This window comes from Balaenoptera physalus (assembly GCF_965194825.1).
Source record: "Balaenoptera physalus genome assembly, chromosome: 8".
Taxonomy (NCBI): Eukaryota; Metazoa; Chordata; class Mammalia; order Artiodactyla; family Balaenopteridae; genus Balaenoptera; species Balaenoptera physalus.
This window is the reverse complement of record NC_138887.1, coordinates 90,030,168-90,045,598: the sequence shown is the minus strand read 5'-3', so window position 1 is coordinate 90,045,598 and position 15,431 is coordinate 90,030,168. Positions and strand designations below refer to the sequence as shown.

The 15,431-nt window shown below is 33.9% G+C and overlaps 1 protein-coding gene and 1 long non-coding RNA gene across 19 annotated transcripts in view; one reads left to right on the top strand and one right to left on the bottom strand.

The window, feature by feature from the left end:
* Window positions 1-15,431, bottom strand: part of LOC309665775 — a 328,210-nt gene that overhangs the window by 46,770 nt on the left and 266,009 nt on the right. The gene's annotated exons all lie outside the window — the stretch shown is intronic.
* TFEC (transcription factor EC) overlaps window positions 1-15,431 on the top strand; it is a 688,992-nt gene that overhangs the window by 641,253 nt on the left and 32,308 nt on the right. For 11 of the 18 annotated variants that reach the window (XM_082472378.1, XM_082472375.1, XM_082472376.1 and 8 more), the window contains 4 exons: window positions 674-730; window positions 4,317-4,392; window positions 10,233-10,380; window positions 11,258-14,803. In XM_082472378.1, the coding sequence (XP_082328504.1) occupies window positions 674-730; window positions 4,317-4,392; window positions 10,233-10,380; window positions 11,258-11,638 (662 nt within the window). In that variant the 3' untranslated portion in view covers window positions 11,639-14,803. Of the gene's footprint in view, window positions 1-673; window positions 731-4,316; window positions 4,393-10,232; window positions 10,381-11,257; window positions 14,804-15,431 lie in introns of those variants that run through there. The other 7 variants (XR_014266630.1, XR_014266631.1, XR_014266632.1 and 4 more) reach the window with 1 other exon arrangement.

Below are 15,431 nucleotides of genomic sequence, written 5' to 3'. Positions count from 1 at the left end.
AATTCTATTAGTTTCACGGGTCAGCTTTATTCAGTGTGGAAAGGAGCTAACAAAGTTGTGAATATCATGAGTGAGAATCATCGTGGGACATATTGGAGACTGACTATCACAAATGCTCACAACTACATAGCACGTGAAGTGTCACTTACTGAAAGTATGGAGTTGTCCAATAGAAATATCTGAGAAATGTAGTTAGTTCCAATTCTTGGGATGTAGAAATCATAATTTTTTATAAAAAATTAAGGTTGTAATAATTTTGAATAATCTTAAAATTCTGAGAACAATACTAATAAAAATGATTAAGCAGTTTAATATTTTCTGTGTGCTGTACCTATTTTAATCATCACAGTGATTATCAGGTAAGTATTATATCAGTTTTACAGGTAAGAAGCCTGAGACACAGAGAACTTAGGTGACAGTCCACAAGGCTATTAAATGGAGGGCCAGAATACAAATCCAGGTTTTACTGCTCAAAGCCCGTAGGCTTTGTCACTGCCTTCTTACTAAAGAGCACTCTGTTCCAAATTTCTGAATATTTGCAAAATATATATATATATATTTTACCACTTGGAGCAAGTAATATTGTATTTTCACTAGTATTTCTGAATTATGTTGACTGGAAGGATTGTAAGGTAGAAATAAGTACTGTTTCAATTGTCTTCCTTTCGATCAGAAACTGATACTCGAGCTTTGGCAAAAGAGAGACAAAAAAAGGACAACCACAACCTCAGTGAGTATGTTTTCCTTTTTCCGAAACAAAATTAATTAATGCAAGAGGAAATGCAGAAGGTTAAAATGTGTGATGTTTTATTGTCGCCCCATAAATATTTTGAGGTCAGATGACCAAAAGTAAGTGTACATGCTCACTGGTAGAGCTATGTTGGGAAATTTAAACAATGTGAACTCTCAGAAAATCTAGACATTTTTATGAAGTTCAGCATCTCAAGTTCTCTCCTTGATCATTCTCTCTCTCTCAGGAAGACTGCATGTGAGCATTGAGTTATGTTTGAACTCAGTTGTGACTCATTGACTCCAAGGTTTAAAGAGATTAAAGTGACTTTAGAAAATGTCCACCATTTAAATAGCAAGAAATGTGACTCCAGGTTCTTATCTTTCTGTGTCAATCTGCTCCTCCCTTCCTAATGATAAGTTATCTGAAAGTATTGCTTATGTTGTACTGCTGAATTCCACTGCTGCTGCCAAAAAAGGGGCCTCTTACGCCTTCCTGGGGGTCAATTTGACTCTGATAATGGGTCACATGAGATGGGTAAATGCATCCAGGGAAGTTGTTGAGGGGCAAGTTGAGCTTTAGAGTGCTTTGTCATGTCTCAAATGCTTAACTGTCTTAAGTGAGCTTGACTAATTGAGTGTGAAGCTTTTTTGTTCTGGGAGCCAAATCAAAAAATGAGAAAAAAATAGAATAGAATAGAATTAAATAAAAACTTTAAAGTTCTAAAACAAACCAGGAATTTCCTTACATGTGGTTAGTTGAAATTGATTCTACATGTACCTGTGAAACCTGCATATATCTGTTCATGAAGCATCTGCCTACATCACAGAGTAGGTTGACTGTGTGACTGAGGAGAGGGCTGACCTGTGGTTATAACAGTCCTTAGAGTAATTGTGGAGAGGGAAATGATTTGATTCTGATCACTTAGTGGCAGAGCAGATAAGTGTTGGTGCAGTTTATGAGACAAGTAGAACCTGAAAGACAGAGCTACTTGTTGGCAGAAGGAATTAATACATCAAGGAGCTAAAGGCTTCTCTCTTAGTTTTAAGTCTGCTAACTATTACCTTCCTTGCTCCTTTCTTCTCTCCTCTATGTTTGCGCTTTAAATAACAGGTCATTTAATGTAAAGTATGATAGGTGCCTGGTATGACCATTATCAAAGTGTTTTCTAATTTGGATTCTCTTACTTAGTGATCTTCCTTTTTGGAGATATCAATGTTACAAAAAATTAATATCACATTTTAAATATGAATCTAGGATATCCCTTAACATTTGTGAGGATCATGGCTGGAGGACAAATAAATTCCCACTTACCAGATGTCTAAATACTTAAAAGCTATAACTCAAGCTAGAAATGCTAAATTAAGTATGTTCTATCCTTCCTAAAGATTGGAAGGCCAGGTGTGAAATAAGAATTCTCAGATCCTTGGAATTCTGAGTAGGAATGTCAGGGTGGGGCAATGCCAGCCTTTAGCCAGCAGCCCATCTCACTTCTCTCTCTACCCCCTAGAGGCCACTTGCATTTCTATGCTGCAAGTGGCCTCAAACACGAGTGGGAACCCTCATCCTGTATATTCAAGTTCTATACATATCTCTGCAAACAGCTGCCCCTTGTCTGCATCATGGGACTAGGGTAAGCACCTTGGTGTCCTGATCCTCCCTCCAGAGGATGGACCTGGGAAGCAGCCTGAACAGGCTCAGGGTGTTTGGGAATATATTCCTGTTACAAATTACCCAGAATGTAGTTTAGAAGGGGGATCCCTTTGTCCTGTGGCTGCCTTGCTCAGTGTGGATGGGTATGGTAAGAAAAGGCAAAGGGGGCTCCTCATCAGTATGGGGTCTGGGAAGAGAGGCCCCTTTTGCTTGGATGTAAGGACAGGAATGAGTGAATATATCAAAAACTTTGTAAAGAGTGAAATCACATGTAGCATGAAATAGTTTAGTAATTTCTTAAAACTTGACTCCTTTACAGACAACTAGTACTGGAGATGAAAACATTGAGGAACCAAACTTCTCATCATAATTAGCCATTAAAAGTTTTACTGGGCACAATCTAAGAAGAGCTGGGTAGGAATTTCTGATATTTTACGTAAGGTGCATCTAAATAATAGATTTTGAAAAAACATTATAGGACTAAACCAGTCTCCTATTTTGAGATAAAACTGTGAACATCCTTCCTAGCTGCTCTCCATCTTATATTTAAAAGTCTGTTTTATAATATAGGAGTGAGTATGTGTGAACATAGACTTACTAATAAATTCTCACTGTAAAATATAAATGTATTCCTATCAGCATTATCTTTGTTTATTTTCTTTTCAGTTTTTTATTTGGTGTCAGTTTTTTGAATCACATGCATAGGAAAACAGGATTGGTAAAGAGGGAAAATAAACTCTCCCAAGAATCAATTATATCCTAATTTCAGAGGAATCCCAATGTATTATTTTTGAAGGTCAAGTTCATTCATGGTAAATTGTTTTGTAGAGTAGGTTCACCAAGACAATTGATATTTTTTTCATGACTTTCCTTATTTCCAGTAGCAGATCTTATTTTTGAAGCACGTATGGTTTAATGTTTTTGACATATAGTTTTCTTCTTCTTCATGACATTTTACTTCCTTCATTTCCCTAAAATGCTTTAAAAATGTTATCTACTTAAACAATATTATGCATAAGTTGTGGTTCCTGATACTGGGAATATAGAGTACTGGGAATATAGGACTACTCTGTGCTCTATAAGACTGCTCTTAGGTAAGGGTCAATATAGAAAACTCTACTTATTTGTTTATTTGACATTTATTGAACATTTACTAGATGCACAAAATTTCCATAAGCAATGGATGCATAGAAATGCAAACAGAGAAAACAGTCTCTGAATAAAAACCTGTATCAGTAGTTCTCAAAGTGTGGTCCCTAGACAAGCAGCATCGGCATCACCTGGGAACTTGCTAGAAATGCAAATTCTTGGGTCCCAACCCAGTCCTACTAAAATCAGAATCTCTAGGTGCGGGGTACAAATTTACTTTAACTATCCCTCCAGGTGTGTCTGATGCATGCCAGAGTTTAAGAATCACTGCTCTATGTATTATTGAAAGTTGTTAAATTAGAAAACTATATTTATAGTCTAATCAGCGTACATTTATTTAGCACCTTTTACATGCCAAGGCCTCTGGAGATACAAAAGAAATGGTCCCTGCCCTCAAAGAGGTCATAGTCTATTTGGGCACACATACCTACCATGTACCAAACTTTGTGTTAGCCTTTCAGTGGAGTTTATGAGAAAGGAGAGTGTATAAATACATATATATCTGTATGAATGAATATTATTGCATTTCAAAGAATGATAAAAATGTTGTTTTTGAGAGAAAATGTTTTAAAATAATTGTGAATAATAGACTCACAATTCTAATATTGTTATTTTTACTTTTAGAATAAAATGTGTTTGAATTTTTTATTTTTGAGAAGTACCCTTTTCACTAAATGAAACTTTTTTGCTCATTGTTTTTCAAAAATTGTTAAGAAAGTTTACAGCTGACCAAAAATGAATTGTACTTTAATGAGAATAATCAATAATATTTCTTTTTTAATAGTTGAAAGAAGAAGAAGGTATAATATTAATTACCGAATCAAGGAGCTTGGCACTCTTATTCCAAAGTCTAATGATCCGTGAGTTCAACAATCATTTCTTAATAATGCTATGGTTTCAATCCCCCCCGCAAAATGGGTGAGAGGGAGAGGGGGAGGGGAGAACCAAAGACTAGGAAACTAAGCAGCTGTGGTAAAGATAAGCCTACTGCTGGTCTCACTTTTTAATATCTATTCAAGGCTGATAGTTATTAAGCATCAACGTCGTTACTAACACTTGTCCTATTGAGCTATAGGAAATAAGTAAATTATTTCTTCTCAGTATTTAGTGGATTTTTCTGTATGGCACCAATATTTGCAAATTTAGTGGTAGTACCAAATGCTTTCATGATACTGACTGGCATCCTCAATTTATGATTATAGCACTCCTTCCAATTTAAGATTTATGTGTACATGAAAATTGGAATGTTGAATTTTCAGAGGTTCCAAAATTCTGGCGATATGCAAGCAGAAAAAATAGAATTGTAAAAACAGGCTGATTGATGCCAGTCAATAATCGGTTATTGCAATTAAATTTTCAGCTAGGTTATGGTGTCATACAGTCACAAAGTCAGTTAAACAAGATGTTTGAGGTTGTAAATTTCAAGAAATAGTTGATAAAACAAAATATCAATTTAGCATGTTAAGTGTTTCTCTAAAAACATGAAAACATTGTAGCATTAATAATGACTAGAAAAAAATGTTTTGTTCAGACTGAGAACTGGACTCTCCAAATACTGGCAAAAATCCATTATTCAGAAATGATGATGTTTGATAAAGTGGGATCTGTGAAATTTGAAAGTATTCTTTCCCTAAATATAAATGTGCTAATTCACTTGGACAACTCATCCATTTATAATAGAAGGGAATGCCATATTTATTCTTATGGGCATAGTAGATAGTGAAGGCATCTCCAGTAGAATGGCAGAAAGAGCACTGGACAGAAAGTCTGAAGAGCTCAATCTTGGTGTAGGTCCTACCAATAATTTTTCAAATCTTTTGAAGTCTCTAAGCATGCAACTCTTTCTGTTAGCAGAAGGAAACATCCATTTTCCAGATAAGACATTTTTTAACACTTAAAATATAAATGCACATTTATTCACCAAACATTTGATGTAAGACCAAGACCTTTTAGTTTGAATGTGTTTCAATTTTTCTTCCTTACGTAAACTGCACAAAAATGTATAGTCTATTTCAATTTCTTAAAGATAAAACAAAAACCTAAGTGCCAACCACCTAAATATAGATGGATTTTTTTTTAATGTTTGCACTCTAATTTGTTACAGCATATTTTTTAGCAACCTATCTCTACTGACATTTTACTTGAGTTTTTCCAAAGCTTTTAATATACTTTTCCTAAGAACAATAGCTATTTTTATAAATGCTCTTTCTTCTTTTGCATTCGTATTTCATTAGTTAACATACATATAATTTAATTATACTATCACAATAATAAGTACAATGGGCATTCATTTAACAGCCTGTCAGTAAGTACATGTTACCACAAGGATAACAGAAGTACCTGGGTGTCTTAGAAGGTAGCCTAGTGTCTACTTTGTTCTGTCAACAGTCAGTGAGTATCACGAAGGGAATGGAGAACATTAATTAATCCTGAAAGTGATTAGGTAAAGGTCAGTTAAGAGAGCTTCCCTTGTAACTGGTAGAGCTAACCCACAGTGCCAGGCCCAGGTTATATGCAGAAAACAGATGAGACTATAAAATTGGACACTGAAGCCTGACTGAACATCTTTAGATGTCACCATGCCTGTAAAGCACCAATTATATGGCTGGGTTTTTATAAAAATAAAATCAAGTAATATGTATGAGAATACCTTAAAAATTATAAAGCTTGTGTGAGGGATAATTATTACTCTAGATTTTTATAGAAGCTTTGGTTGTAAAATGGCTCCTTTCTGGTTCTAATTCATTGTCTAGAACAGGGGATGGAAAACTTATCCTCTAAAGGGCCAGATAGTAATTATTTCAAGCTTTGTGAGCATAAAGTCTCTCACAATTATTCAACTCTGCCATTGTAGCATGAAAGCAGACATAGACAATATGTATATGAAAGAGCACGACTGCATCCAATGAAACTTTATTGACAAAAACAGGATGCAGGCTATAGTTTGTCTACCCCTGATCTAGAATATGGAAAATCAATTTATCACAGAATCACATCTGAAAGGGACCATAATTGGGAAAGCTTCATTTTAAGTGTTCTTAAGGGACTTTCTCTTTGTAGATTTCAGAAAGGGGAAGTATCAATTGTTTTAATTCTATTATATTATATGTAGGCACTGAAAATATCAGAATATTACATATTACACATTAGAAGGATAGTAATACCTCATGAAACCTTTGTTGCTGTTATATGTACAAAGAGCGCACTGGATCACAACAGAAAACACATTTCTTATGGCAGATGCATTTGAAAAAGTGGGAAAGCCACAGATTTGCAGATACAGCACTGAACTGAGAGAGGAGACCTAGGACTCATCTTCTAAACACCGCATGCTCTTGGGCAAGTAGCAGGAACTCTGAAGCTTTGGTTATAAAAAGGCTCTGAGGACCTTTCCAGCTCATGGCTAGAATAAACTTAGGGTGTGGCTTAGCAAATGAAAGCTAATACCTGGAAGCATATTGAATTCTATGAAGTTGCCATTTTTGTGTATGAAAAACATTCAGAAATTTGTACTTCTTTCTTCTTTGCTGGGTCAAAATAGTATGGTCAGAAGGGAAAAAATACAGTAAAGAGCTATCGTTGAGGTATATATGTTGAGAAAATGAAATGAAAAACACACAGTCTCTTAACTGTCAGTGAAAAATAAAACCAAACAAAACTAGCAAATACAAAAAGTGAAGCATTTCTACAGACGTGTGGTAGTGATTTACTTCATATGTGCTTTTAATTAATCATATTTACAAAAAAATCATATTTGTAGATATAAAAATGCCAACAGAGCATGAATTATTCTAGTTGTGCTATCAAATTATTCTTTTCTTTCTACTTTCTTATATATAAAATTAAGGTTTTTTTGTATTGATTTTTTTATCTTCTACAGTCAGAACTTTCTCCGGCTTTTGTGTAAGAATGGCAGTTGAGGTAGTAAATGATACCTAACAAGACTTTCTAAATCAGAAATGATAAAATGTTGATCAAAGCAAGAAGAATCAGACCTGTCATGGTGTTTTCTTTCTTTTTTATTTTTTTAATGCTTCTAAGTGGATGTGCACTCCTAAGATGGCAACAGATAGTACATTTTCCATAGTTTTGCCTGGCAGCATTCTTACTCCAACTTACATACTTCTGTTACCTGCTTTAGCCCTATATACATTCAAGCTTTTAACTTTCTCAAAGATATAAGTTCTTCAAAGAAAATTATTTTGTAGAAAATGGAAAGCCAGTATCAACATTCACTCCTTAGGTATGTCTTTGTATGTGTTAGTATTTATAGTATAATGTCATATATAATGTTTTTTAATGCCTAACTGCATGAAATTATCTTGGGAGAGAGGTAAACATCTCTTTAATATATTTGGAAAACTTGAAATATTTTAAGAAGAAACCTCATATATTAAAATGGCTTTAAATAGAGTGAACTATTAAACATTTAGTGAAATGACATCAAGTAGATATTGTAGCAAAACCCCTTGTGTGTTTTCTATCACAATTTTTTTTTAACATCTTTATTGGAGTATAATTGCTCTACAATGGTGTGTTAGTCTCTGTTTTATAACAAAGTGAATCAGCCATACATATATATATATCCCCATATCTCCTCCCTCTTGCGTCTCCCTCCCACCCTCCCTATCCCACCCCTCTAGGTGGTCACAAAGCACCGAGCTGATCTCCCTGTGCTATGCGGCTGCTTCCCACTAGCTATCTATTTTACATTTGGTAGTGTATATATGTCAATGCTACTCTCTCACTTCATCCCGGCTTACCCTTCCCCTCCCAGTGTCCTCAAATCCATTCTCTACGTCTGCGTCTTTATTCCTGTCCTGCCCGAAGTTCTTCAGAACCATTTTTTTTTTTTTTTAGATTCCATATATATGTGTTAGCATACGGTATTTGTTTTTCTTTTTCTGACTGACTTCATTCTGTATGAGAAAACCATAATTCAAAAAGAGTCATGTACCACAATGTTCATTGCAGCTCTATTTACAGTAGCCAGGACATGGAAGCAACCTAAGTATCCATCAACAGATGAATGGATAAAGAAGATGTGGCACATATATACAATGGAATATTACTCAGCCATAAAAAGAAATGAAATTGAGTTATTTGTAGTGAGGTGGATGGATCTACCACAACTTTGAAGGTTTATTTTAGACCTAAATAAACAGTACCTTAAACTTCAAAGTTGACTAGGGTTATTGTTTTCATCCTATTCCTTCTGTCCTTCAAGTTTTTCTTCCCATGAGAAGAAATAAAACAAAATTAAGGCCTTTAGGCTCCTGTTGCTGCTTAGAGTTTTAACTCAGGAGTTCACTACACTTTTAAGTGACAGATAACTTCTTGGTTTAATGACAAAAGTAGCCTCTTTTCCCTCTAACCTTCCCACCACTAGATAAATCACTGTGCTTGGAAAGATAATGACAGCTGTATGGCCCCAGAGAACTGACAAAGCAGTTTCAAGCTTGAGACAGACGTGGCAATGGTTTGGTGCTTTTCAGTAGAAGATGGCTTATTCCAGCATTCTCACCTAATAAGCATTTTCACCTGTGGTAGAATAATGTATCTTCCTTTAATTTGTTACAGCTAATGGAATTGTCGTCTAACCTGAACTTCCAATGAGGCACATGCCAGTCAGGTTTTTCATAAACTACATTTCCCCACTTCTGAACACTTAATAAATACATATTAAGTTCCATGAATTTCGTGTAGATCACGTAAACCAAAAATACATGCAGTGTAATGTCTTTTAAAATTTTCCCTACAAGTTTACTTTCTGTCGTATTAAAAGAAATCTCATGATTCTAAATGGAAAATTCATCCAAATTTTTCAACAGCTCTGATTAACTTTTAGCAATCAGTTTGGCCCTATTCTCCATACATATTATGAATTGTCGGATAGTATTAAATTTATTGATGTATGTTTTTAGATATTAAACTCAGTAGCCTGTTCTGTAATTCCAGATTTATCATCTCTCCTGTCTAAAAATAAGTTTTAATAAAATATTTTTTCTATGCTACAGTCTGAAGATTATTGGCAATGTTCAACTGTATTTACTTATTGTACACTTACTTAAAAATAGATATCCAGCTTTTAAAAAAAATGTTGATGCTTTTTGTGCAGAAAAGTTTGCCTAATGATTCTAGAAAGTTTTGCTCTATTGCATAAAGTGATGTTGCCAAACTCCGATTTGTTTCACAATTACTCAGGATCACCATTCAGGAGGGACTTTATTTTATTTTTTTCCTAGAAGCATAAAAGCAACCTTATAGAAAGTAGGTTAAAAGATTGGTACATTTGAAATGATCTTAAAAAATTTAGGCTTAAGTCCTCAGTAATGTACATTTCCTCATTCATTAATGCAGAAATACCGCACATAGATTTTAATCTCGGAGTTAATAATAAAAGCAATTTTCACTAAAAATATAAAAACTGTAATGGTAGAATCATGATATTGCATTTAGCTCTCCCACAAAAAGTCACTTTATTACTTTCTTTTGACACTTATTTTCATTCTGGGATTAATTTTACTATATAAGGGCTTCTTAACTATTCTATTAAAATTTCTATTCAGAAGCAATAATATCTAAGAGTGAATAATAGTCATGTAAATCATTATTTCATATTAATGTGAAAGATTTTGTAAGTTCTTATGAATTCTGCTGACATGCACAATTGTGAAAAGGTTATCTCTCCTTTCTACAGTGATATGCGCTGGAACAAAGGAACCATTCTAAAAGCATCAGTGGAGTACATCAAGTGGCTACAAAAAGAACAACAGAGAGCTCGAGAATTAGAACACAGACAGAAGAAATTAGAGCAGGCTAACAGGCGCCTTCTACTCCGGATTCAGGTTTTTATAAGAACGTTGCCATGAACCATGTAGCTTACATATGACATCCATCATCAGTTTTATTCATTGGTCTCATTTATTTTTTTCTCATTAACAATTATTTTTTCTTCCCAAGGATAATTTTATTGCCTTTTAGAAGTTCATGAATTAGATTGATTCAATTAGGTTTTGATTAGAAATCTAGGATCAAGTTGGCTTTAAAAATATATAATGAATGATAACTGATTACAAGATGCAGAAAATAGAACCAATTTTATAAACACACAAATATTATCCCAGTCAAAAAATAATAATAAGCAGAACCTTTGTTTCTCTGGATAATATTGGACATTAAATTCTCCTCTCCCCCTTTTATTTCTATAGTAACATTGCTATGGATTTCATTGCCTTAAGGCATATTTTGCCAGTTTATATTGTCACTCCTCATCTGTTCATGTGACACAAAATCTCAAAATATAGGTTTTCATAAGCCTCAAGATTTTTTCTTTAATATGTGAGCAAGCTTACTGCCAGGTAAAACACTCCTGTTTCCATGAAATGGACCTATAGAGAGAAATTAATCAGAAAGAATGACTGGAAGATTTCCACTATCTCCAAATAGTTGTACTGTAGCCTGAGCCACTATGGGACCATTATATGTCATGTATTCCTTTAACAAACAATCTGAGTATTTTTTAAAAATCTGAGTATTTTCCTCAGGGTTATTTTTCAGGCATTAGAAATATACCACACTCTGTTATTTGCAAAGAATATTTATAATATGTATTACTCTTCATTTTGAGTGCTTGTTAATATTTTAAATCTATTTGTGGCTTATTCTCTAGAGTTGATTTTACTTTCAAAGTCATTATTTAATTATTCTTGTTTGAAATTGCAGGAACTAGAAATACAGGCTCGTGCTCATGGTCTGCCAACCCTGGCTTCACTTGGCACAGTTGATTTAGGTGCTCACATCACCAAACAACAGGCCCATCTTGAGCAGAATTCAGTAGACTATTGCCAACAATTGGTTCTGTCTCAGGGGACAAGCCCTGAGCTCTGTGATCAAGCTATGGCCTTCTCTGATCCTTTGTCACACTTCACAGATTTATCATTTAGTGCGGCTTTGAAAGAGGAACAAAGATTGGATGACATGCTACTGGATGACACAATATCTCCGTTTGGAACAGATCCTCTGCTATCTGCCACTTCCCCTGCAGTTTCCAAAGAGAGCAGTAGGAGAAGTAGCTTTAGCTCAGATGATGGTGATGAGTTATAAAAAATAAACAGGCTCAATTCATCAACTGGGAATCAATTCTATGCTGGTGCTATGCAATTAAGTTCTGTGTTTCATATATTGCTTTGGCTCAATTTTTCTGAAAGGAATATATTGTTCATGAAAAACTGATTGGTTAGAAACGACAGAATTCACAGGAAGAAGAAGCACAGTGTTGAAGAATTATTAAGAGCAAAAAAGATTTTTTTTCTCTTTGACTACTGAGTCTAAATCTACTTAAATTTTGTTTTCCTGGAAAGAGGCACAACATAAGAAATAGCTCTCTACTGATATTTTAAAAGTAGTGACTTGGTGGTGTACTATTGGAACTAACAGACTGCAAAGGATAAACCTTCTGAAATATACATTTTCTTACTTCCGTCTCCTTCCTATTCAGCTCTGACAACGTTAATTTTCAAGAATCAAGATCGACAGATCTGGTTGTTCATTGCCTTTTTTCCACTGTCTGGGGGATAGTTGTCTAAAGTTCAAGCCTTATAGGGGAACTAATTAAAAGATAGATTATCTACCACTTCTAATTGAAAAGCGAATCTACAATAAACATTAGAATTTTCCACAATAAAATACAGAAAATTTATAAAAACTTAGGATTCTAAAATTAGACTCTAATTCCCTTGGTTAGTTCAATCACGCTAACTCTAAAAGCATCTTTGCATATTTATGGAGACATGCTCAGTTCAGAAAAAGAACACATTGAATACTGTCCTCAAGAATACTGGCTATAATTGTTATCACTTCACACAAGCATACCCACCGCTCCCCCAAACAGGTACACAATGCAGTTAATACATGTTCTTTTTTTCCCTTCATTCTTCTGATTTTCTGATCAGCATCTGAAATTACACTCCAAATCCTTTTTACTTTATCAAGAAGAGATATTGGATAATCAGTTTCAGCAAATAAAATATCGAAAGTCCCCCTACTAGGACAATTTGTTAATTTGTTAAATAAAACTTATCACTGTTTCCAAAATTGGATTTAAATTAATTAGTTGATACAGTTTTGCTCCAAATTGATGAAATACTGAAAACTGGATTGCCAACTGACAAAATAATTAGTAAAACAGAAAATCTTTCTTATTATATTCAGCTCTGAGTGGAGGATAAAGTCCTATTCCTGTGAGTACTTAGAGTACCCTACGATCTCTGTTAGCCTTGTTAGCATTTATTATTTATATCTATGGTGCTTCACTCAAATTTTTCTCTCTTGAGCTTCTTCAAAGCATTGGGAATTGACTTACCAAGGATGTTACTCTGTGCTAGACCTACATGAATGATCATCTGATCAATGAGTATTTATGGAGGGATACTCAAAACTGCAGTAAGTTCTGTGAAAATATAGAACAGATGAGCAAGATATGGTCTTACTCCTCAGGGAGTTAAAATGACTGCATGAGAAACCACAACAAAAGATAGAAGACATTTAAAATTAAAGCCTACATGGTGCAGCATAAGCTGCAAATACAGGAGGTCAGAAAAACTAAAAATGAAGATTGGAGAATCACAAAAATGTGTGGGAACAGCAGAATTTAACTTCTTTTAAAAAGCATACATTTGGTGGAGGGGAGGCTATACAGGTGAATAATATCAACCAAATCATAAAAGCGAGAATAAGTTGGGGAAGTGTCTTCATGACACATTCATTAGAAAGATCTGACCACCCTAGAAGACGCCTGTTCGGAGTCCTGAAAAATACTGGCAACAAGTTATGAAAGCCCTTGAAAACCAAGATGAAATGATGTAGCAGGAATAGATTTTTTTACTAAGAGGAAGAAGCCTAAAAATTAAAATGCTACTGTATATTACTAATGTGATTGACATGTAATCTTTCATGAATATTAATTTTGGGATAAACTTTTGAAAGGGTGCTTCAGGTATTGCTCACATGAAAAATACGTCATCACAAAATTTGAGATTTTAATGCTAATGAAAGTGGAAAATATTAAATCTTTATGGTATGTTTATTATCTCAGGCTTAGCTTACAGCATTAGCTCAGAGTTTGGAGAATTAAAATAATTTTCATTTTTGACATGAAAAAACTCTTAATTTATAGGAATAGTTGTCAAAGCCAGATAGATAAATTCATCTGAAATAGATTATGTGAAAGAGAGCCATAAGATACATTTCCTCAAGAATTTTCAAGAGAACATTGTATACTTTATGACAAAATTCCACTGTATTATCCGAGTTGATAAGTTAACATTGCAAATCATAGAGAAGGAATATATCTTGAAGTCAATGGAAAACACATCATTCTAGATAGAGGCTAATTTCTGTTCTCATTTTATACATTATTCTAATTTCTTCATATTCTGAGAAAACTTACACTGAGGATTTCTTTACTCTGTCATCATTTTCCATTCTGCTAAAACACTACTACTCAGCCTTGAAAGCCATTTCTCATAATCTTAGCTAGTGAATGGCTTGACACAGGATGGTAGAGTCTGGATGAAAGAGATCTGGAAAGGATAATAATATTTGCTACTACTTACAGATTATAATAACTATCAGGGGATTGTAAAACAGGTAATGGATTTTTAAAGACAGAGTGAAGAGTAGTGTTGTGTCACAGTCAACTGAAGTAGATTAAAAAATTAATTTTAGTCAGTAGTTCTTAACTTTTTAAGGCCTTGAGAATCTATTGAAAGTTATAGACTTTCTCCCTGGAAAAATACAGAATTTATATATACAGCCCCAAATTTGTATGTGTTAAGAGGTGTGAGGGATCTCCTGAATATCTCCTTGGATCCCAGATGAAGAATTCCCACATCAGGTCTGTTACTCAGTTGATAGCATTGTAGCTGTGTATCTATCAAGAGCTAAGTGTACAGTTAATGTCATATGTAATGATGGAGGAGGGAGCCCTAGTTATCTGAATAACATTATCCCAGCCCCAGAAATGATAAGGTTGCATAGGTAAGTGAAAGTGTACCAAACACTAAACTATTCACTAAAGAAGTTTTTCACTTATAAAGTAGCCCCTTTCTAACATCCCCTGTTATATATATGCCTCTGTTATATGCTTATACATTTATGGGTCAGTTTCTCTATGATACATAGATGTTGTAACTATCTGACAATAACATTTTAAAGTTTTATATATATATATATATAACTTTATATATATATAACTTTATATATATATATATATATATATATATATATATATATATATATATATATATAAAAGTAGAAATAATGTAAATTCACAGGCAAATTATTTGAATATCTAAGAATCAAGAGTGATCCTTGGGAAAATTGATGCCTAGAATATGTTTGCAGAAATGAGACTTACAACAGTAAAAGAGGCATATTGTTTACCAAATAATTTTGTCACAGAAAATATCAGCTACCACTGAACTATTAATACACAATTAACCAAGCCTTGTTCATTCAAATAATTATTACACAATTTCTATCATAATAAAAACTTTGTTAAAAATGAAATAAAACAATTTAAAAATTATTTTTAGTTATCTTTTCAAGATAAGGTCCCATGCAATCTTTTTTCTCTAAAATATTGGCTTCCTTTTCATGGACTCACATTAAACAACCTTTCCAACTCCCAGTTATCTTAAAATAACAAGGGCCTCTTACGAGTAGATGTAGCTTTTCATATTTTTTTCTTCTTAGTGTCCTTTCTTATTGAATTTTCCCCATAACTGGAGAATATATATACAGATCATATTTTCTCAGTTTACAGATGTGAAGTCAGTGACTATAGCTTTCTAGATGTGGGTACAAAAGCTCTAAATAATAAATAGCCAGATGAGCT